General features: G+C 44.0%; 1 protein-coding gene across 3 annotated transcripts in view; it reads right to left on the bottom strand.

Annotated features, from left to right (window-relative positions):
* Nucleotides 1-24,731, bottom strand: part of LOC135310855 (E3 ubiquitin-protein ligase KCMF1-like) — a 55,124-nt gene that overhangs the window by 18,998 nt on the left and 11,395 nt on the right. The window contains exons 2-4 of one of the 3 annotated variants that reach the window (XM_064439917.1): nt 19,652-19,723; nt 17,763-17,930; nt 5,400-5,539 (exon numbers count right to left, since the gene is read on the bottom strand). In XM_064439917.1, coding sequence (XP_064295987.1) covers nt 5,400-5,539; nt 17,763-17,793 — 171 coding nt within the window. In that variant the 5' untranslated portion in view covers nt 17,794-17,930; nt 19,652-19,723. The remainder of the gene's footprint in view (nt 1-5,399; nt 5,540-17,762; nt 17,931-19,651; nt 19,724-24,731) is intronic. The other 2 variants (XM_064439916.1, XM_064439914.1) reach the window with 2 other exon arrangements.

Genomic DNA, 24,731 nt, shown 5'->3' with positions numbered 1-24,731 from the left:
AGACAAGGGTCATCACGAAGAGAGGAAGAGGAGGAACCTGTACAAGAGATGGAAACTACCTGATGCCTATCCTTGAGTGAGCTGTGATATATGCAAAAAGATTTCAGCCATGGTCTAGGCGAACACATTGTCACCTGGCTCCTCAGATGCTGGGATAATGGGGCCAGTAGCCTGGAACTGGAAGGAAAAGAAGCCAAACAACTGGGATCCCTTTCTAGGGAAGGGGGCATTAACAAAGCCATTGGAAAAGGGACACAAGCCCTCAGCCTTTGGAGGCGACTCCTGTCTGGAGTGAAGGAAAGGTATCCCTTCAAAGATGATGTTACATATCGCCCAGGAAAATGGACAACCAAGGAGAAAGGCATCCAGTATCTAAGGGAATTAGCTGTGCTTGAGGGGATTTATGGTGACCTGGACGATCAACAGTCATTCAAAGATCCAGATGAAGGCCAGTGCACATGACCCATGCGGCGGAAGCTTGGACGGTGTGCACCATCATGGTATGCAAACTCATTGGCAGCAATGGCCTGGGAAGATAACGAAGCACCAACGGTAGGGGATATGACTGACAGACTCCAGGATTATGAAACAAATATTTCTTCCTCCCTTGTCTCGGCTGTGGAGAAATTGTCCTGGAAGGTCCAGCAACTTAAAGAAGATATGTCCTACTCCTCACCTGTACAGACCAGTATCTCAGCAATTAGGAGCAAGCGTCCTTCTGCACAAGAGAGAAGATACACAACACGGGACACCCTATGGTTTTACCCACGCGACCACGGAAGGGACATGAGGAAGTAGAATGGAAAATCTACTTCAACCTTAGAATCACGGGTACATGAGTTATAAGGAAAAAAAAAAAAAAAAATCACTCGGGAGATCTTCCAAGAAAGGTGCTGCTCCAATTACCACTGGGCAGTTCCGCAGACAGAGGAGTAGAAGCGCTGATTTTATTTCCAACCTTAAAAAAGAGACTTCTGATTTGCATTTAGAAGAGCAGACTTGCGAACGCTACGATCAGGACTAGAAGGGCCCTGCGTCCAGGCAAATGGAGGAAAGGGACAACCAGGTTTACTGGACTGTGTGGATCTGACGGCCTGGCACATCAGACCCACAGGAGTACAAGGCTCTATTGGACACCGGTGCACAGTGCACCCTAATGCCATCAAAATAAACAGGGGCAGAACCCATCAGTATCGCTGGAGTGACAGGGGGATCCCAAGAGCTAAATGTATTGGAGGCCGAGGTGAGCCTGACCAGGAATGAGTGGCAAAAGCACCCCATTGTGACTGGCCCAGAGGCTCCATGCATCCTTGGCATAGACTATCTCAGGAGAGGGTATTTCAAGGACCCAAAAGGTTACAGGTGAGCTTTTGGTGTAGCTGCCTTGAAAATGGAGGAAACTAAACAGCTGTCTACCTTGCCTGGCCTCTCGAAGGACCCTTCTGTTGTGGGGTTGCTGAAGGTCAAAGAACAACAGGTGCCAATTGCCACCACAACAGTGCACCGGCAGCAATATCGCACCAACTGAGACTCTCTGATCCCCATCCATGAGCTCATTTGTTGACTGGAGAGCCAAGGGACGATCAGTAAGACCCACTCACCCTTTAACAGTCCCATATGGCCAGTGCGGAAGCCTAATGGAGAGTGGAGGGTAACAGTAGACTATCATGGCCTGAATGAAGTCACTCCACTGTTGAGTGCTGCTCTGCCAGACATGCTAGAACTTCAGTACAAACTGGAGTCAAAGGCAGCCAAGTGGTATGCTACAATTGACATCGCTAATGAATTCTTCTCCATCCCTCTGGCAGCAGAGTGCAGGCCACAGTTTGCTTTCACTTGGCGGGGCGTCCAGTACACCTGGAATCAACTGCCCAAGGGGTGGAAACACAGTCCTACCATTTGCCATGGACTGATTCAGACTGTACTGGAACAGGGAGAAGCTCCAGAACACCTTCAATACATTGATGACATCATTGTGTGGGGCAACACAGCGGAAGAAGTTTTTGAGAAAGGAGAGAAAATAGTCCCAATCCTTCTGAAAGCTGGTTTTGCCATAAAACAAAACTAACGTGAAGGGACCCAGACAGGAGATCCAATTCTTCGGAATCAAATGGCAAGATGGTCGTCGTCAGATTCCAATGGATGTGATCAACAAAATAGCAGCCATGTCTCCACCAACCAGCAAAAAGGAAACACAAGCTTTCTTGGGCGTTGTGGGTTTCTGGAAAATGCATATTCCGCATTACAGTCTGATCTTAAGCCCTCTCTATCAAGTGACCCGGAAAAAGAATGATTTCAAATGGGGCCCAGAGCAACAACAAGCCTTTGAATGGATTAAACAGGAAATAGTTCATGCAGTAGCCCTTGGGCCAGTCTGGGCAGGACAAGATGTAAAAAAATGTGCTCTACACTGCAGCCGGGGAGAATGGCCCTACCTGGAGCCTCTGGCAGAAAGCACATGGGGAGACCCGGGGTCGACCCCTAGGGTTTTGGAGTCGGGGATACAGAGGGTCCGAAGCCTGCTATACTCCAACTGAAAAAGAGATATTGGCAGCATATGAAGGGGTTCGAGCTGCTTCAGAAGTGGTTGGTACTGAAGCACAGCTCCTCCTTGCACCCCGACTGCCAGTGCTGGGCTGGATGTTCAAAGGAAATGTCCCCTCTACACACCATACAACTGATGCTACGTGGAGTAAATGGGTTGCACTGATCACCCAACAGGCTCAAGTAGGAAACCCCAGTCGCCCAGAAATCTTGGAAGTGATTATGGACTGGCCAGAAGGCCAAAACTTTAGAGTACTGCCAAAGAAGGGGGTGATGTGCACCGAAGAGGCCCCACTGTATAATCAACTGCCAGAAGCAATATTCTCCATTCACTGATGGGTCCTGTCATCTTGTGGGAAATGATCAGAGATGGAAGGCTGCTGTATGGAGTCCTATACGACAAGTAGCAGAAACTGCTGAAGGAGAAGGTGAATCGAGCCAGTTTGCAGAGGTAAAGGCCAGCTGGATGGCCTTTATCTCTGACATTGCTGAATAGGAAAAGTGGCCAGTGCTCTATCTCTATACTGACTCCTGGATGGTGGCAAATGCCCTGTGGGGGTGGCTGCAGCAGCGGAAGCAAAGCAACTGGCAGCGCAGAGGCAAACCCATCTGGGCTGCCACATTGTGGCAAGATATTGCTGCCCGGGTAGAGAACCTGGTTGTAAAGGTACGTCATGTGGATGCTCACGTCCCCAAGAGCTGGGCCACTGAAGAACATTGAAACAACCAGCAGGTAGATCAGGCTGCCAAGATTGAAGTGGCTGAGGTGGATCTGGACTGGCAACACAAGGGTCCATTGTTTCTAGCTCGGTGGGCCCATGACACCTCAGGCCATCAGGGGAGAAATGCAACATACCGGTGGGCTCGTGATCGAGAGGTGGACTTGACCATGGACGCTATTGCACAGGTTATCCATGAATGTGAAACATGCGCTGCAATCAAGCAAGCGAAGCGGGTAAAGCCTCTGTGGTATGGGGGACGATGGCTGAAATATAAATATGGGGAGGCCTGGCAAATTGACTATATCACATTCCCACAAACCCGCCAAGAGAAGCACCATGTGCTTACAATGGTGAAAGCAACCACCAGCTGGTTGGAAACTTATCCCGTGCCCTGTGCCACTGCCCGGAACACTATCCTGGGTCTCAAAAAACAAGTCCTGTGGCGACATGGCACCTCAGAGAGAATTGAGTCAGACAACAGGACTCATTTGCAAAATAACCTCATAGACACCTTGGCCAAAGAGCACAGTATTGAGTGGGTGTATCACATCCCTTATCATGCACCAGCCTCTGGGAAAATTGCACGGTACAATGGACTGTTAAAAACTCCACTGAGAGCAATGGGGGGTGGAACATTCAAGCACTGGGATACACATTTAGCAAAACCCTTGTGTTGACTAACCATGTGGCTATCTGCCAATCGAGCTGGCCCTGCCCAGTCAGAAATCCTACATACTGTGGAAGGGGATAAAGTCCCTGTAGTGCACGTAAAAAATGTGCTGGGGAAAACAGTCTGGCTTATTCCTGTCTCAGGGAAAGGCAAACCCATTCATGCTTTTGCTTGAGGACCTGGGTGCTCTTGGTGGGTGCTGCAGGAGGATGGAGGAGTCTGGTATATACCTCAAGGGGATTTGATCTTGGGTGAGAATAGCCAATGAACTGAATGGTATGCTGTTAATTGCTATATTATGTTGTATGTCATCACTCCTATGGTTGCTGTGTGTCATATCAATGGTATTATAGTAGTAATCTCCCAAATTCATGAAGAAGGAACTGGTATAGCTGGTATAGTGCTGCATTTTGGACTTAGGATGAGATTATATTGATAACACACTGATGTTTTAGTTGTTGCTAAGTAGTGCTTACACCAATTAAGGACTTTAGCTTCCCATGCTCTTCTGGGTACACAAGAAGCCGGGAGGGGAGGGGGCACAGCCAGGACAGCTGACCCAAACTGACCAAAGGGATATTCCATACCCTATGACATCACGCCCAGTACATTAACTGGGGGGAGTTGGCCAGGGGAAGCAGGGATCACGGCTCAGGCACTGCCAGTATCATCATGAGTTGTTGTTCCCACCCCCCACCCCCCCCCCCGGTTTCATTTCTCCCTCATTATTTTCCTTTTCATTATATCATCATCATCATCACCATTATTACTATTTTATTTTCATCATTAAACTGTTCTTATCTCAACCCATGAGTTTTCTTGCTTTTGCTCTTCTGATTCTCTCCCCATCCCACTGGGGTGGGTGGAGTCAACGAGAAGCTGTGTGGTGCTTAGTTGCTGACTCAGGCTAAACCACATCAAATGCTTACTGACAAAGACAGAAGCAAAAATAATTGTTCCAGTAGTCTATTGTACAGTGTATAATTACTCTACACCAATTACTGTTGTTGAATTCATCAGGAAAATCAAGTGGTAGTGGGTCAAGGGAAACAGCAAGGTCTGCTTTATTAAAAAGTCAATATATTTAAAAGCTATTTATTTTTAAAAGGGTTTAACCCTCTCTGTATACTAGGATTTAGTGGCCTGCGTACCAAGCATCCAAGGACTCAGCTCCATAACCCTGACTCAAGAACGCTGAGAAAAAGCTGTGAGAAAGTGTGTAGAGAGGTAAAGGTTATGTTGTAGGCAAATGTAGGATCTTTGAGTTGGTAGCTCAAGGACTCAAGAGCGAAAACACCAGCATGGTTTGTATGTATGGTACATGCCTTCCTAGTCAGCATTTAAATGAACACATACTTCAAGAAAAAAAAGAGAAGGAAAAAACCAAAACAAACCCAAACTAATTTCCTGGAAATTTTCATAGACTTTCATTGTAATTGAAAAACAATGCTGAAGCAGCTTACCACCTCTGTTGATGTTTCTGCGTGCTCAGAAGCAACATGTTCTTGAAGAGATGTTTCCATATAACCCATCTTTCCACAATAAGGACAAGTAAAGGATTGTGGCTGCTCTACAGAGAAAGCTTCTCCACCATAATACAAATCTGGAAAAAGACGATGTTTTAGGAGGAGTTATTTTCAAGCAGCATAGCTCATTATTTTATTTATATAACCTCTTTATATATACACACCTATGTGCATGTAATTACTGTCAAATTCATTATTTAATAAAAATAAACATTTAAATTCTGCACAAAGTGCACGTGCCAACATTATAAAGTTGTTCAGTAACTCAACTTCCAAAAGAACTGACTACACAATTTTCACTAACAATATAACTTTCTAATATGCAGGAAGAACAAAGTCTAATGGTGCTGCCAAACCATCACTTTTCACCCATCCTTGTTTTTACTATAGGTGAGCTTGTACTACAGATAATACCACCATAGATACACCGTGCTCTCACAGACTTACTCACAATAAATCTATGTTAAATATTGTAATTTAAAATGCCTCAACAACCCCAGCACTCCATATGTTGATATTGGTGCCATAGCTGAACCAGTGTTTAACAATGAGGGGAAATTTTAGTGAAGCAAAAGGAACGAGATGTTATGTACCAGTTTCAATACTTCAGCACTTCTTGACCACCGGAGCAGCAGCCTCTCTTAAGCTGCTAATTTAGAAATTAACATGAGCCAAACTGATCATCAAAATTTAACAAACCATGCTAAATTCATACTGAATTGCCTCACTCCAGGAAAAGTTTCCTTCACTGCTTATAGAGGAAGAGCACTAAGATGATGCTTAGGCTCAGAACACTCTCTAAAGGAGACCTGATGGCATGCTAATGTAGATTTCAAGCCTAAGGGTATTTGGAAACTATAGTGTTTCCTAAAGGAAGTGGTTTTAGGACATCTGACAATCTCAATGGGGAAGAACAATTTTGCTTCATTAAGCACAGAGCTAGCATGTTCTTCTCTTCAGTTGCAAATCTAGCACTCATTCAGAAATACATTAGCATTCCTCAGACAAAACCAATACTTCAAGGAGCCGATTCAGAAGTAAACGTAATGGTTTGTCCTTGTAGACCAAGGAGACATATTACTTTAAGAAGGTACACAGAAGACAGAGGAATTTTAATAACACTTATTTTCATACAAGTGCAATTTAATTTCAATATATGTAAACTAAAAATATTGACATCATACAATTAATATGCTGACTTCAACTTTTTAATTCAAATATTAGTGTGAAGAAACTGAATGCTGACAAGCTTTTTGCCCCCCCCACTTCCCCCCCCCCTTTTTTTTTTTTAAGGTGGTACTTTAACATTGATCAATAAGCTTTGTTAATCAGAATAGTATTACCCTTAAAGATACTGCATCTTCCATTTTGCTTCACATTTTCTAGCTAAAAAGTTTCCCAAGCCCACTGGCTACGTACCCTGCCAAAAGCATAAAGAAACAATGCATACCTCTTTTTATCTCCCCACACACACTCCTTGTAAACATTCAGATTAAGACATATAATAACATAGCTACATCTTTCATATAGACTCTAACACTTTGTCAATCACCATTTTTTGTCCTGCTTTACTGAATAGAGTGAACTAATCCCAACAAGTAGAATTTCTATTCACCTTATTTAGAACTTTCTCACAGAAACCTCCCTTTTCGATAAAAATGCAGCATAAGAGCCACATCTGCTATAGTAAAACATAAGCTTAGCAGAATATGGAAAAAGTTGCTAATTGCTTCCATATAGCGCATCAATACTTCAACCTTTTTGAAATATCTCAGAGTATAGCCATGTCCAGTAGCAAGAAACAGCACATTACCTGTTTTTCTTCATACAAATTCATCGGTTTCTCAGTGTTCAGCTACAGAGCTAAATAGTGCTTGCTGTGCTAGCTCCTTGACAAACAGAAACACTCTGCTGGGTCTGACAGAGATCCCATGGCAGAAATTCAGTTAATTCATCCAGCAGTAGCTGGACATTCTGTTGGTGATACCACATACCAAAGCCATGAACGCACACAGGTGATGATGCAGATTACAAAGGATTTGATGCCCAGTTGTTAACACCTAACACTGTGTGCTGGTTCTGGCTGAGAAGGGGTTAATTCTCCTCACTGTGGGGGAATCGGGTACCTTTCCAGCTTCCCGCCCTCTGCCGCGTGGTGGGGGACTGGGAGGGGCAGGGCCATGGTGGGGGCAGCTGACCCCGACTGGCCAATGGCATGTTCATTCCATACCATGTGACACCATGACCAGTACATTAAGGGGGGGCAGTTTGCGGCTCGGAGCGGCATGGCGTCGGGTCGGCAGGCGGCTGCATCACGTGCGGTTTGTTTTGGCAGTTCGTTCCCCTCCCCCCTCCCCAGTGTTTTGCGCCTCTCGTTGTTCTCCTTTACATTGCATTTCTGTTGTTGTTTCTTTTACTTTTAATTATTAAACTTTTCTTATCCCAACCCACGAGCGTTACCCTTCTGATTCTCTCCCCCATCTACCGGTGGGGGAGTGAGCGAGCGACTGTGTGGGGCTGAGCTGCCGGCTAAACCACGACACACTGCCAACACAGCTATCACTACTTGACTTTGCAAGACATGCAAGACTAAATGGATCATCTTCTAATAGTTTAAGACTGGTAAAGCCTCAAGCTGAACTCTAGTCAATCTATCCAGATCTCAGACTTTGTATTCTTTAGCTTAACTTCATGTAAGCAGCTCATGTTTTTGTAAAAGGTAGCTGAAGGATTTTGATCTTGTACCCTATAAGCACCTGAGCTGAACTTATACTGGGGACTTAAACAGAAGTAACACAATCTAAGTTCTCTAATACAGTTTTTCAGGAAAATCGTATTACTTTCTTTGCCTAGTCTAACTCCTTGAAAAATGGCAGGGATAGTGAGGAAACAACATGCTGCCACGTAATACAAATCATAAAGCATCCCAACAGCTTAGAACATAGACTTTGTGGCTCATTGCCAGTAATTCTTTTTCAGGGACACCATAACTGGGAAGTCTGCTCTGAACTTCTATGCTGTTCTAGCAAAAAGTATAATTTCTACAGTGACTACTAGATATGCACATCCCTATTCTTGAAGTACACCTACTGCAATGCTGTTCTATCCTTTGCTATGATAGCATACCAACGTTTGCACCCATTCAGCATTTCATCTAACAAGCATCTTTTCCCAGCATCACTCTAGGAACTGAAGATACAACTGTCACCATTCAGAATTCCACCTTCCTCATTCAGAAAAGATACTAGATTGTGCATTGACTTACAGAAGTAGTAAGTCAACTAGGCTCATAAACACAAACATGGGTGTAGCTGGAAGTCACCAGTGCTTCTTATTAATTTCCAAGAGTCTTGCATGAGTTCCTATAGTAGTCCAAGTTCTGGAAATGCAAGGCCACGACTAAGGCTTCTCCAGGAACCTCTCATTAGTATATATTTCACAGCATTTTAAGGCTCCTAAGCACTATAATAATTGACTGGGTGTGGCAAGTTGACCTTGGCTGGCTGCTGAGTACCCACCAAGCCACTCTCACTCTCCCCCTCCTAAACAGGACATTTACTCTGCTGCATAAATCAACAAGGTGACTTGTACTTTGGTGTTCTCTGCCATTAGCTCTTCTTGTGGTTCAGAACACAGTGACATGCTTTCCCCTCCTCTCATGCTGTTCCATGTTTAATAGAAAGACTTGTTGAAGGACCGACCTTCAGCATTTTTTTCTCTTCTTACTAACACTGGTTCTAAGGGAACAATGTTCAAGTATTAAGCCACATGTAAAAGCAAGAACATATTTTTAATTCTTCTTACTTAAAGAAGGTATAGAAACAGAAATGTCTCCTATACTCCAAAGAAACCAAACAACTTGGAAGTAGTGCCAAAAATCTTTCAGATCAGCCCCCCTCCCTAGTTCACTGCAAAGTTTCTTCCACCTTCCTGCCTTGATTCTTCATGAAGAATTAGAACAGAATAGAATAAACTATTTCAGTTGGAAGGAACCTACAACGATCTAATCCAACTGCCTGACTGGTTCAGGGCTGATCAAAAGTTAAAACATGTTATTAACGGCATTGTTCAAATGCCTCTTAAACACTGACAGGCACGGGGCATCGACCACCTCTCTAGGAAGCCTGTTTGAGTGTTTGACCAGCCTCTCGGTAAGGAAGTGCTTCCTAATCACAGAATAGTTAGGGTTGGAAGGGACCTCTGGATATCATCTTGTCCAACCCCCCTGCTTGAGCAGGTACACCTAGAGCAGGGGGCACAGGACCACATCCAGGCAGGTTCTGAATGCCTCCAGGGAAGGAGACTCCACAACCTCTCTGGGCAGCCTGTTCCACTGCTCTGTCACCCTCACAGGAAAGAAGTTTTTCCTCACGTTCAGGTGGAACTTCCTGTGTTCCAACTCATGCCCACTACCCCTTGTCCTGCCCAACACCACTGAAAAGAGTCTGGCCCCATCCTCCTGACACTCACCCTTCAGATATTTCCAAACATTGATGAGATCCCCCCTCAGTCTTCTCTTGTCCAGGCTGATCAAACCCAGGTCTCTCAGCCTTTCCTCATAAGGGAGATGCTCCAGCCCCCTGATCATCTCGGTAGCTCTTCGCTGGACTCTCTCCAGTAGATCCCTATCCTTATTGAACTAGGGGGCCCAGAACTGGACACAGTACTCCAAATGTGGCCTCACTAGGGCAGAGTAGAGGGGGAGGATAACCTCCCTCTACCTACTGGCCACATACCTTTTAATGCAGCCCAGAATACCGTTGGCCTTCTTGGCCACAAGGGCACAGCGCTGGCTCGGGGTCAACTTGCTGTCCACCAGCACTCCCAGGTCCTTCTCAGCAGAGCCGCTTTCCAGCAGGTCAACCCCCAACCTGTACTGTCGCATGGCGTTGTTCCTCCCCAGGTGCAGGATTCTACACTTGCTCTTGTCAAATTTCATCAGGTTCCCCTAGGCCCAGCTCTCCAGCCTGTCCAGGTCTCGTTGGATGGCAGCACAGCCTTCTGGTGTATCAGCCACTCCTCCCAGTTTTGTATCATCAGCAAACTTGCTGAGGTTACACTCTGTCCCATCATCCAGGTCATTGATGAATATATCGAACAGGACTGGACCCAGCACAGACCCCTGGGGAACACCACTAGTTACGGGCCTCTAACCAGACTCTGCCCTGTTGATCACAACCCTATGAGCTCTGTTGTTCAGCCAGTTCTCAATCCACCTCACTGTCCTCTCATCTAACCCACGCTTCCTAACCTTACCTATGAGGATGCTATGGGAGACAGCGTCAAAAGCCTTACTGAAGTCAAGGTAAACAACATCCACTGCTCTCCCTTCATCAAGTCTAAATCTCCCCTGGCACAGCTTTGAACCATTCCCATGCATGCTGTCACTGGATATCAGGGAGAAGAAATCAGCATCTCCCTCTCCACTTCCCTTCCTTAGGAAGCTGTAGAGCAATAAGGTCTCCCCTCAGCCTCCTTTTCTCCAAACTAGACTGTCATGGTTTTAGCTGGGATAGAGTTAATTTTTTTCACTGCAGCTGGCATAGTGCTGTGCTTTGGATTTAGTATAAAAATAGTGTTGATAATACACTGATGTTTTAGTTGTTGCTAAGTAGTGCTTATACTAGCCATGGACTTTTTTAGCTTTCCCATGCTCTGCCAGGTGCACAAGCAGCCAGGAGGGGATGTCTGTAATTCCCTGGGTCTTCCCTCATACCCTTCTTGTAAAGTGGAATACCATTGGCTACCTTCCAGTCAGCAGGGACCTCCCCATCTACAAAAGGTCTTGGGAGTCTAACTGAGAGGGATCCTGCCATAACATCCACTAGCTCCTTCAGTACTCTGGGATGAAACCCATCAGGTCCCATGGACTTATGAACATTCAGCTGATACAGTTGGCCCCTTACAATTTCAGCATCCACAAATGGAAAGTCACTGTTCCTGCACTGGTGGTCCTCTGACTCAGGGGACTGGGCAGCCCAAGCCCTATCAGTATTATTAAACACTGAGGCAAAAAATGCATTGAATGCCTCCACTTTTTCATAATCCCTATTAGTCAGGTGACCATCTTCAACAAGTATTGGTCCAATGTTTTCTTTAGACCTCTTCTTGCTATTAGCATACTTTAAAAAGCCCTTCCTGTTATCTGAAACAACACTGACCTGTTTCAAGTCTAATTGAGCTTTGGCCTTCTGTGCCTTCTCCCTGCATATACGAACCACAGCTTTGCAATCTTCCTGCAAAGCCTGACCTTGCTTCCGGAGATTGTACAATTTCTTTTTCCTCTTGAGCTCCACGAGGGGTTCCCTGTTCAGCCAAGCTGGTCTTCTGCCCCACTTGCTTGACTTTTGGCACACTGGAATTGCCTGCTCCTATGCTTCTAAAAGGTGGAACACCTATAGTGCAACACCTCCACCTCGCCTGCCCTGCCTATCCCTCCTGAACAGCCTGTAGCCCTCCATTCAGCACTCCAGTCATGGGACTCATTCCACCAAGTCTAACTAATACCAATGATATTGTAGCTCTGGGAGCTGATCAGCGCTTCCAGTTTATCTTGTTTGTTTCTCCTACTGCATGCATTGGTGTACAAGCATTTCAGATATGCTCCTGAGCACTCCATGCTCCCAGGAGCAGTGTAAATGTTCCTACTAGGATTGCCACCCTCAGGCAATGCCATGCCAACCCTTGGCTTACCTACTGCAATCCTGTTGGTATCCCCTTCCCCCATCAATTCTAGTTTAAAGCTCTCTTGATCAGCCCCACCATCTTACACCCAAAGACCTGTTTTCCCCATCAGGACAGGTGGATCCTGTCAGGCCCCAACATACCTTGTACCTCAAAGGCTCTTCCCATGGTTTAAAATCCCAAAGTTTTGGCAGAGGCACCAGTCCTGGAGCCAGGTGTTGATATCCTGGGCTCACCTGTTTCTTCCGAGGTCTCCCCCCAATACTGAGAGGACTGAGGAAAATACTACCTGTGCTCCCAAATTTTTTAGCATTCTTCCCAGGGCCCTGAAGTCTCTCTTGATTGACCTCAGACTTTTTGTTGCGACATCATTTGTACCCACATGAAAGAGCAGGAATGGATAGTAGTCTGAAGGTTGTACTAAGCTCTTAAGTCTTGTAGTGACATCACTAATTTGGGCCCCAGGGAGGCAACTTTCCTGAAAAGAGGGTCTGGTCTGCAAACTGATGCTTCCATTCTGCACAGGAGGGAATCACCAATAGCCATAACTTGCTGTTGTTTCTTCTTGGTGCTGGTCTTAATGCAGGTTTTGTTGCAAGGGGTTTGTCTCTCTGATCTTGGCAAGACTGCTTGCACAGGTTCCTGCTCTTTCTCATTATGTGCTTCATCTACCTTACCCAGGGCCTCATAACTGTTCTGTAAGGGTATCTTAGAGAGTAAGGAGAGGTTTCTCTTACAGCTCTGTGCTATAACCTTCTTCCACCCCTCCTTATCCCTTGTAACACTGCCTTCCTCCTGGCACAAAGCAGATCCTGGACCTGTCTCTGTAGTGGCCACACTGAGTTGGCCTCTATGCATCATAGATGGCAGAGTACAGCTCCACTGATTGATCTCCCCCTCTGACTCTCAAATACTCCTCAGTCTGCTCACCTCCTCCTGCAGCTCAGCCACAAAGCAGAGCAGTTCATCAATCTGGTCACACCTCCCACACTCTTGCTTGCAATCACTTCCTACCTCCAGGAATATCCCTTCACACATCCCACAGCCAGAAACCTGGGTGGTTGCATGCTTGAACAGTAGCTTTGTCTGTACGGCTGCACTGGTTCTACTAGGTGCTAGAAGCTCAGGAAAAGCAGGGGGCACTGCTTTTTTGCCAGGTGGTCACCATGCTGCCACACACTATGTGCATGTCCTGCTGGGAATATATATACTGGTCTGCTGCAATCATCTGGGCTGATTGTTTTCACCTGCTTAAATCTATACTGCCAGGTACAGATTCTGCCCCTTGCTGTCTCTTCCAATCAGTAGGTCCAGGGTCAGTTGCTTGGGGAATGCCCCCTGTTTATATGAGCCTCTACTTAGAATCATAGAATCATTAAGGTTGGAAAAGACCCATAAGATCATCAAGTCCAACCGCTAACCTATCACTGCCAAGTCCACCACTAAACCATATCCTCAATCACCACGTCTACCCTTCTTTTCAATACCTCCAGGGATGGAGACTCCACCACCTCCCTGGGCAGCCTGTTCCAATGTTTGACAACCACTCTTTTCAGTGAAGAAGTTTTTCCCTAATATCCAATCTAAACTTCCCCTGGCACAGCTTGAGGCCATTTCCTCTCGTCCTATTGGTTGTTACTAGGGAGAAGAGACCGACCCCCGCCTCGCTACAACCTCCTCACAGGTAGTTGTAGAGAGTGATAAGGTCCCCCCCTCAGCCTCCTCTACTCCAGACTAAACAACACCAGCTCCCTCAGCCACTCCTCATAAGACTTGTTCTCTAGACCCTTCACCAGCTTCGTTGCCCTTCTCTGGACACTCTCCAGCAACTCTATGTCCCTCTTGTACTGAGGGGCCCAAAAGTGAACACACTATTCAAGGTGTAGCCTCACCAGTGCCGAGTAAAGGGGCACGGTTGCTTCCCTACTCCTGCTGGCCACACTATTCCTGATACAAGCCAGGATGCTGTTGGCCTTCTTGGCCACCTGGGCACACTGCTGGCTCATGTTCAGGCGACTGTCAACCAACACCCCCAGGTCCTTTTCCTCCAGGCAGCTCTCCAGCCACTCCTCCCCAAGCCTGTAGCATTGCATGGGGTTGTTATGACCCAAGTGCAGGACCCGGCGCTTAGCCTTGTTGAATCTCATACCGCTGGCCCCGGCCCATCAATCCAGCCTGTCCAGGTCCCTCTGTAGGGCCTTCCTGCCCTCCAGCAGATTGACACTTCCACCCAGCTGGGTGTCATCTGCAAACTTACTCAGGGTGCACTCAATCCCCTCATCCAGAGCATCAATGAAGATATTGAACAGGGCTGGCCCCAACACTGAGCCTTGGGGAACACCACTCGTGACCGGCTGCCAACTGGATTTGACTCCATTCACTACCACTCTCTGGGCTCGGCCGTCCAGCCAGATTTTAACCCAGCACAGAGTGCACTTGTCCAAGCCGTGAGCAGCCAGCTTCTCCAGGATAATGCTGTGGGAGACAGTGTCAAAGGCCTTACTAAAGTCCAAGTAGACAATGTTCACAGCCTTCCCCTCATCCACTAAGCAGGTCACCTTATCATAGAAGGAGACCAGGTTAGTGAAGCAGGACCTCCCTTTCATAAACCCATGCTGGCTGAGCCCCATCCCCTGGTTGTCAAACACATGCCGCGTAATGGCATTCAAGATGATCTGCTCCATGACCTTTCCCGGCACAGAGGTCAGGCTGACAGGCCTGTAGTTCCCCAGATCCTCTTTCCGACCCTTCTTGTAGAGGGGCATCACATTCGCTAGTTTCCAGTCACCTGGGACCTCCCTGGTTGACCAGGACTGCTGATAAATGATGGAGAGTGGCTTGGCGAGCTCCTCTGCCAGCTCCCTCAGTATCCTCGGGTGGATCCCATCTGGCCCCATGGACTTGTGAACATCTAGGTGAAGGAGCAGGTCAGTGACTGCCACCTCTTCAACAACTGGGACATCATCCTGCATACCATCTCCATCTCCCAGCACATGTCCACATGTATCCCTCGTGGGGTTTTTAAATTATGAACACCACACCTTAATCCAAAGGTGTGTTGACTTAGAGGCTTTCAAAGAAAAATAGTGAGGTTTCTAAGAAACAAAATGTTTTCTAGATGCACAGAACATTCACAAGACTGGTTAGAAGGAATTTATAAAAGATAAATGACTTGCAATAAATTTTCCCATTTTATGACATTCAAACTTTTAGCACTGCACATTAACTTCTGGCTCCACAGCAAGCATATATCAGTCCTCTCTTCCCTACGAATCATGTAACACTTAGTGTTTATGACCATGCTGCCATTTAACCCTATTCCTCAGTACCAGGGAAGATTATGGAGCAATACATCTTGAGTGAGCTCACCAGGCAAGTGCAGGACAACCATGGCATCAGGTGCAGTCAGCATGGCTTTCATGAAAGGCAGGTCCTGCCTGACCAACCTGATCTCCTTCTATGACAGGGTGACCCGCCTAGCGGATGAGGAAAAGGCTGTGGATGTTGTCTACCTATACTTCAGCAAAGCCTTTGACACTGTTTCCCACAGTATCCTCTCCTAGAGAAACTGGCGGCTCATGGCTTAGACAGGTGTACTCTTCGCTGGGTAAAAACTGTCTGGATGGCTGAGCCCAGAGAGTTGTGGTGAATGGAGCTAAATCCAGTTGGTGGACAGTCACAAGCAGGGTTCCCAAGGGCTCAGTGTTGGGGTCAGTCTTGTTTAATATCTTTATCAACGATCTGGATGAGGGGATTGAGTGCACCCTCAATAAGTTTACAGATGATACCAATTTGGGCAGGAGTGTCGATCTGCTCAAGGATAGGAAGGCTCTGCAGAGGGACCTGGACAGGCTGGATTGATGGGCCGAGGACAATTATATGAGGTTTAACAAGGCCAAGTGCCGGGTCCTGCACTTTGGTCACAACAACCCCATGGAACGCTACAGGCTTGGGGAAGAGTGGCTGGAAAGCTGCCTGGAGGAAAAGGACCTGGGGGTGTTGGTTGACAGCTGGCTGAATATGAACCAGCAGTGTGCCCAGGTGGCCAAGAAGGCCAACAGCATCCTGGCTTGTATCAGGAATAGTGTGGCCAGCAGGAGTAGGGAAGCAACCGTGCCCCTGTACTCAGCACTGGTGAGGCTACACCTTGAATAGTGTATTCAGTTTTGGGCCCCTCAGTACAAGAGGGACATTGAGTTGCTGGAGAGTGTCCAGAGAAGGGCAATGAAGCTGGTGAAGGGTTTGGAGAACAGGTCTTATGAGGAGAGGTTGATGGAACTGGTGTTGTTTAGTCTGGAGTAGAGGAGGCTGAGGGGATACTTTATCACTCTCTACAACTACCCGTGAGGAGGTTGTAGCGAGGTGGGTGTTGGTCTCTTCTCCCAAGTAACTAGCGATAGGACGAGAGGAAATGGCCTCAAGCTGCATCAGAGGAGGTTTAGATTGGATGTTAGGAAAAAAATTCTTCACTGAAAGAGTGGTCAGGCACTGGAGCAGGCTGCCCAGGGAGGTGGTAGAGTCACCATCCCTGGAAGTGTTCAAAAAACATGTAGATGTGGCACTTGAGGGCATGGTTTAGGAGACATGGTAGTTTTGGATTGATGGTTTGACTTTATGATCCTAGAGGTCTTTTCCAACCTTAATGATTCTATGGTTCTATGTAATATACAAGAATAACTTTCATCAGGGGACAAATCAGTTTCAACCATATATCTTAAATAGTGACTAGAACATTTAATTAATATATACTGTTACACAAATATTTTCACCTCATGAACAAGGAAAAGAAAAAAATTGAAGCCCAAGAAGAAATATCTAGAGACTTAAGTGATATATACATTTTCAAAAATATATTTATATATTTAAAATTGGCTATCCGAACTCCGGATTCTCAGAGCATAGATTTCAAAGTCATTACAAGGCAGGCTTAGGGCAAACATCTACTTGAGAATTACACATGAATGAGATATTTCTCTGCTCAAAGAGAGCTCTGAGAAGGAAAGCTGTATATTGGTATATGCAGCTGTTCTGAGCTTTAAATGCATATAGGAAGTAGCATAATGTGTATATAAGCATCCAATGTCGACAACATCTTAATGCAAAGATTTGCTATGGAAGTATCTCCAGAATTATAACACTGATGTTTAAATACGATATGATAGAAATGACTCAGGGAAAAGAAAACAGCAACTAAGAGAATTACTCCCTAGCCCTTGCCACCAGTCTTCCACATTCAGTACAGCCTACCACCCCTGCTGCATTAACATCCCCAACATCACTAGAAAACAACATTTTCCCCAAACTCTCACTGCTACAACTCTCACTACAACATATTGGGGGAAGGGGGTGTGTGTGCATGTAGTTTTGTTACACCTTTTGAATTGGAAGTTAATTTAGGAGTAACCCTTTTATCAGACTACTAGATATATATCTGATAAGTTTACTGTGTGCCAAAACACTTAACACAAAGAGAAAACAAACTTTTTATCACAGAGATAGGAACTTGCTATAATTTTTAGCGTGCTATTTGGGGAAAAAAGCTCTGAAGTAGTGAAACAAAAATACAAGTTTTTAACTACTGCAAACAGCTCTAATATGAATTAAATTATTACTTACCAAAATCTACTCTTGTTAGTATGCACTGCATTGGATGGTCAGTTGTATGTCTTGTTGTTGTTGCACCACTTTCATAACAAGTTGCACACAAATCGTAGTCGTAACAAATTAAACACTTATATCTGCGACCTCGAAAATTTCCTTTTAAACATGCATCACAGCTGACACCTGTGAACAAAGAAAACTGGTTGAAAACGACAACCAAAACACAACATTGTTTTAATGATATAGATTTGTTGCTATCGCCCCCAACGACAAAAGGAATTCAGCTGAGAAGCTTTTATGTAGCTGATGCACAATAAGACTCAATTTTAAACATATTTATATCTTTAAGAAGGCAATAATCATCCAAAGTGAAAGTCAAACTCAAAGTAAAATAAAAACCAGTCAAGAACTCAAAATGATAATTGGTTAGGCTATAAATTCTTTTTAATCACTTTTTTCCCCTGTTCGTAAGCTTGGTTCAAAACATTCTTGAGGTTAAATAGTACAGTGGTTGATGTGGAAGTTGTGTGAAAACAAGCAAACAAAGAAAAAGCCCACAGCAGACCAGAAGCTACACAAAACCACACCCCACCACCACATAACACCATCCCTCCCTGGGTTTTGTATTTTTACACTTTCTAATAGTTCAATTCTGAAGAATGCCACAACCATTTTTCACAATGTATACATATCTGGGAGCAGAAGTTTTGGTCTTCTATTTTGAAGTACAGAAGAAATTTGAATACATCTTAATTATGTTGCATCAGCTCTTCAGCTTCTTCCTTTTATAAGTTCAATCTTTGCACTGTAAATCAGTCACACTGCCTGTATCAGGAAAAGGCTTAATTATCTTCTAAAGGTTTTTGCAATTTTCTGTGTCATTTCAGCTCTCTACTGTTAATTTAGATAATGACAAAAGGAATCATCATCATCTTTTCATCTATCAAGGCCCACGAAAACTTCTTTCACTTAAACTGCAAGTATCCCAATGATAATCTCCTAACCATAAACTCTATGATCAGATAAAAATCTAGTATTAACACAAGTCACCACTACTATTTGCAATGTCATGTCCAGAGGACAAAATTAAATTACATCGAGAGAATTCTCTCAACACCTCTCCAAGCTAGCATTTCTTCATATCACTCAAAATTACCATGTTTTCATTTTAATAACCTGACAGCAGGTGGCATAACACACTACTTTCATATCCTTTAATGTAACAGAAAAGGAAAGTATCAGGAAAAAAAAAAGCCTCATAAGTTCAGCTCCGTTCTTTTTAACCCATACACTTTGTTAATTAAAACTTTAGAAGTTTGCTTCTCTGGCCCTTAAAAACATAACTCACACTGAAAGATAACAAAAAGCCAAATTGAACTGGATGCATGCATATTAATCGCAGGTTTTGAGGAAAGACACACTCGGGAAGGGTTCTGTTATAGGCAGGGAACAAAAAGAGCAAATGAATAAACAAATTGTGAAAAGAATTCAGATTCTTCATGAAGTTGTGATTTACATGGCGTGTTAGTGACATTTTAAGAGCATTTTAAATTAATTCCTATTAAATGGAAACTGTTCTCCTGCATCTTCTCCACAACAACCTTATGCAAATGACCACAGAAGATAAATAAGCCGATTTATTTTTAAATAAAGTTTTTGATGCATTTTACCTTAGAGAATAGCAAGAAGACTTTTTTTCAGGTTTTCTACTATCAATTATCAATACACAAATACAGATGAAGACTGATAAACAGGCCCAAATAATGACATTTATACTAACGTACCCTCTCCTCACAAACAGAATAACTGGGGCTACCAGGTCTAGTTAAAAAACTTGTTGCTCATGGACAAAAATGTGCTTGCTTTTTAATGCAACAAAACTAAAGATTTTTTAGTTATTATACCTTTTGATGATCAAGCCTCACTCCTAAAGGCATCTTCAATGGTATTCCCTTCTTGGTAATATCAATCAATTTCTAAAGGTAAGAATTTTGAATTTATGGACGAATCAAGAGATGCATAACAGTCCCATGTATTTTTTTTTTTAAAAAAAAAGGTTGTTTTCCTTTAACATATTGGAATTACTATTCTGGTATGTCACGGTAACCACATTTTTCACCTCTATCATGGCTGAAAATTTCAGAGAAGTTATCACACAAGCATTTTATATGCAACATGCTTAATATTAACATATTAAATATATATATAGTTCCATATTTTTTCTCATCTTCCCAAACATAATTTATTCTTATGCTATAAAATTTGGTTAATTGCTAATAAAAATAAACAGAAAATAGGAACTAAATATTTATCAGATTAGATCAGATGTTCATCTTAACATCAAGAAAAAGAGAATAGTGCTGAATAACACTAGGGTTCAAATACCACCTCACAGTAGGATTAATTTCTAAAACTACACACAAAACTCAGGTGTGAAATCTAATAAGATAACCTGAACATCCAAAACAAAAAAATGAATAGCCTTGAACAAGCAGAAATAATGACTTGTTTTCTCTCTGAACAGTAAAAGACTCTTCCATTTGACTTCCCCACATACTATTGACAATCAAGATAATATTAGGATCAAGTGAAAAAAAACATTGGAAATTTCACGTTCAGCTCACACAGGATATGCAAGGCTTTAGACTTATAAAAAGACCTCAGGAATAGCACTTTGAGGACATCAGTCATATAAAATTTTAATTAAATTGCTTCCTTTGTCAGTCTTATCCAGGACTGGGTCTATCCTGTTTGTATTTCACAGGAAAAGCACAAAAATATTGAATTCCACTTAACTACTAGACAACAAAGGGAAAAACTTCAATATAAATACAGGTAAAGAGAACGTGTCCTTGGTAAATAAAGAAGCACTCTTTACTTGAAGACATTAAGCCACAATTACTTGTTACTCAGAACATATACCCAAGAAAGACTACAAATTTTAATTAAAATAAGCAACAGTTGCAAAATGGAGAATAACAACCCATCACTTTACAATCAAAAAACATGGTCTATTCTCACCGAGGTGAGCAGCTACAGAGACAGCACGATGCGTAGCAGAAAGCTCTAGAGGAGTGTACATGGGGCATTCATGAACCTGGGAAGGCTCAGGGAGAAGAGGAACCCACCAGGAAAACACAGCTGACAAGACCTGGGCAGGGCCAGAAGTAACAGATGGCCAAGCCCCCACATCTATAAAAGAAGCCCTTAGGGAGCACTAGCAACCAGGGCAGGCAAATGGTTTCCTTGGAAGGGCACTGTAACACTGTGGGCCCAACCAGGGAGCAATGGTATCTACCCAGCAGAAGGCCATGGCCTCTCTAAACTCTGCACCTGTTGTGACTGACACAGCTTCCCAGACAGAGCTCCAATAGGAACATGCTACTACCCAGGTGTCAGGCTGCAGAGTGTACCCTGATCTTATGCCAGTATTTTGACACACCAGAAGGATGGAATGTCATCCAGAGAGACCTAGACAAGCTGGAGAGGCTCAACAAGGGCAAGTGGTCCCATAGACTTGTGTATATCCAGGTTCCTCAGGTGGTCACAAACTTGATCTTCCCTTAGAGTGGGAGGGGCTTTACCCCCCTTGGTCCCCATCCTGCAGTCCATTGACTTGGGAGGGGTGAGGAGAGAGGTTGCCAGTGAAGACTGAGGCAAAAAAGTTGAATACCTCAGCCTTCTCCTCATCTGTTGATACTAGGTCACCATTCTTGTTCATCAGGGGGGTACACTTTCTTTAACTTCCCTTTTCTGGTTGACATACCTGTAGAAGCCCTTCTTGTTATTCTTTGCATCCCTTGCCAAATTCAGCTCCAGCTGCACCTTGGCCCTCCTGACTGCATCCCTACACAACTGGGCAGCATCCCTATACTTTTCCCAGGATACCTGTCCCTGCTTCTACTGCCTGTGCAGTTCTCTCTTGCCTTTTAGTTTGACCAGCAGGTCTTGACTCATTCATGCTGGTCTCTTCCCTTGCTTGCCTAATTTCTTACAACCAGGGACTGAGAGCTCTTGTGCTGTATGGAACACATCCTTAAAGATCTGCCAGCTCTCTTCTGTTCCCTTGCCCCTGAGGACCGTTTCCCAGCGGGTCCTTCTGACTAACTCCTTGAAGAGCTAGAAGTCTACGTTCCTAAAATTTAGGGTCCTGACTATATTCCCATGTCCCTCAGGAGTGTGAACTCCACCGATGCGTGATCACTGCAGCCTAGGCTGCCTCCAATCTTGACGTCACCGATGAGCTCACTTGCATTGGTGACCATCAGGTCTAGTATTGCATCCCCTCAGGTAGGGCTGTCTATTACTTGGCTCAAGAAGTTATCCTCAATGCGTTCTAGGAATCTCCTGGATTGCCTACAGCTTGCTGTGCTACTTCTCCAGCAGATGTCAGGGTGGTTGAAGTCCCCCAGTAGGACAAGAGCCTGAGAGTTTGAAGCCTTCTGGAGCTGGAGGAAGGTGGTTTTGTCAGTATGCTCCCCTTGATCAGACGGCCTGTAGTAGACACCAACCATAAGGTTCCCTTTGTTGCCTCTGATTCTTACTCACAAGCTTTCCACCTGCTTGTGGTTATTCTTCAGGGACAGCTCTTCACACTCTATTTCTTCATGTAGAGGGCAACACCTCTACCTCTCCTTCCTCACCTGACCCTTCTGAACAGCCTGTAGCCATCAATAGCCACATTCCAGTCATGGTATTCATCCCACCAAGTTTCAATAATGGCAATCAGGTCATCGCTTTCTAGCAGCATGCTACTTTCCAACTCCTGTTTGTTTCCCATGCTGCGTGCATTTGTGTAGAGGCATTTCATCCAGGCTGTGGGCCGTGTTGCCTTCTTAGTGGAACACCCTTTTTTTCCCTTGAGGTGTTTCATGGAAGTTTCCTTATTGGCTTCTACTACCTCAGGAGCCCCCAGCTCATCTCTGCAAGGTTTCAGCTGTGCTGCAGTGTCCCCAGCACGCCTCTGGGCAACATATGAGCAGCCTGTCCCTCTAAATTGTATATATGTATGTATTTTCCATTAATGGGCTTTCATCCTGATCAGCCAGAGGGAGGAATAGGAACAGGCCATTGGTGCTGTTTGTGAGAGTGCTGCTGTATTTTTCTGTCAGTGTTGATCTGTGTGGCTGGCTTTGCATATATGTATTGTGTGCATGTGTGCCTATTGGAAATGTGCTCGCTCAGTCTCACTACTCTTTGGACCTTGGGGTATGGCACTGTGGTAGCCTTACCTTTATTGAGCTACCAGCTTCAGCACCTCCTAACAGCGTACCTTTTAAATAGAACAGCCAATTTCCACCTAGCCTTGTGTAAAGGTAAGAGTTTACAAGGAAAAATGAGTTGTACTGTTGCCAGATGCATTAAGTAATCAGTGGCTGAAAGAAAAAGCTTAGTTAAGTCTATAATAGTATGAGCTAAGGACAAGGCAGTTTGTCTGCTCAACTGGGCCATACTACTTAGTCCTCTGAAGCCTAATCAGGTATATCACTTGTTCCCATTGTTTGCTTTCTCATTTTTTGTCACTCTTCTGTGTGTGTTTTGTTGTGTGTTAAGGCAAGTTCTTAAAAACCTTCAGAGCTTTTCTTCAAGATGACAACCCCTAAGCCTTGTAGGACTCAACAGAGAAATGTCAGTTCTTAATTTTTGTTTTGTCTACCCTTAGAAATTTCTGTGTTCCTTCTCTTCACACTTATTCTAACTATAAAATTAATTTTCAGGTGATTTCCCCACCCCTTCAGCCTGTGTTCTCCCAAGCTGAATCTTTATTGCCCTTTCCACAACTACAAAAACCTCAAGACCATGATCCCATGCTATTAAATGAGAAACTTCACTGTTGATTTTAAGGAGTGCAGGGTTAGGGTGCTGCTATTAATATTTTCTTGCACTTGTTACTGTTTAGAGCTCTCCTCAGTTCAAGTATTCTCTGTTCATAAAATTCATCTGCTGTTTACCAATTTCCAAACTAACAGAAATGTTAAGTAAGACCACGTACAGTGACAATTCTTATGCTGCCACATAAGTCTTTCTGTGCTGATACAGTAATTTAAGTAAACAGCAATGCACTGTATTTATAGTAGTTAAGCAAGCTTTCATGTTGTGATGGTATTTGAAGAATAAATTATCTTAATTGAAAGATAAGGCTACTGAGAGACAACATCAGATAATTAAAACACAGTCTGCTTGATTACAAGTCCTTGCATTGTCCAAGTTTGTAATTCTATTTTATAAAGTTATTGGGTATGAAAAAAACTTTTATTGTAAGTAAGTTTTGCTTACAGCTTATGACTTCTGTTATCCTCTAAATGTTTAGATGTGTTAAATGTAATATTTTAAGAAGACACCTCACTTTTTTCTTAAATGCAAAGGTCCACAGTGGTCTGAATACAGTCATATATATCTGTGTGCTGTAGGAGGAAGTGCTTTATTAATAGTTCTTTAAACTAACTCAGAGAAAAGTAGACTATAGTCTACTATAGAAAATAGACTATACTATATACTATAGAACTATATACTATACACTATAGACTATACTATATAGTATATAGTATACATACTGTATAGTATATATAGTATACTATATAGTATACTATAGACTATATACTATAGAAAAGTAGACTATAATGATAAATAGACTGATTAGGGCATCAGGCATAAAAGAATAAATTTTGGATGGTCAGTATTACCAATGTAAAGTTCTTTGCTTATTTAACTGTGAAAAATATGGTTTGTATCTTTTGCAGCATCCTTCTCTCTAAACTGGAGAGATACAGATTTGATGGGTGGACTGTTCGGTGGATAAGGAACTGGCTGGATGGTCACATCCAGAGGGTAGTGGTCAATGGCTCAATGTCCAGATGGAGACCAGTGACAAGTGGTGTCCCTCAGGGGCCTGTACTGGGACCAGTGCTGTTTAATATTTTTATCAATGGCTTAGCAGAATCGTGTCCACCCTCAGCAAGTTTGCAGATGACACCAAGCTGAGTG

Source organism: Phalacrocorax carbo (assembly GCF_963921805.1).
Source record: "Phalacrocorax carbo chromosome W unlocalized genomic scaffold, bPhaCar2.1 SUPER_W_unloc_3, whole genome shotgun sequence".
Classification (NCBI taxonomy): Eukaryota; Metazoa; Chordata; class Aves; order Suliformes; family Phalacrocoracidae; genus Phalacrocorax; species Phalacrocorax carbo.
Note: the sequence above shows the minus strand (reverse complement) of the source record. Positions and strands in the feature narration are given on the sequence as shown.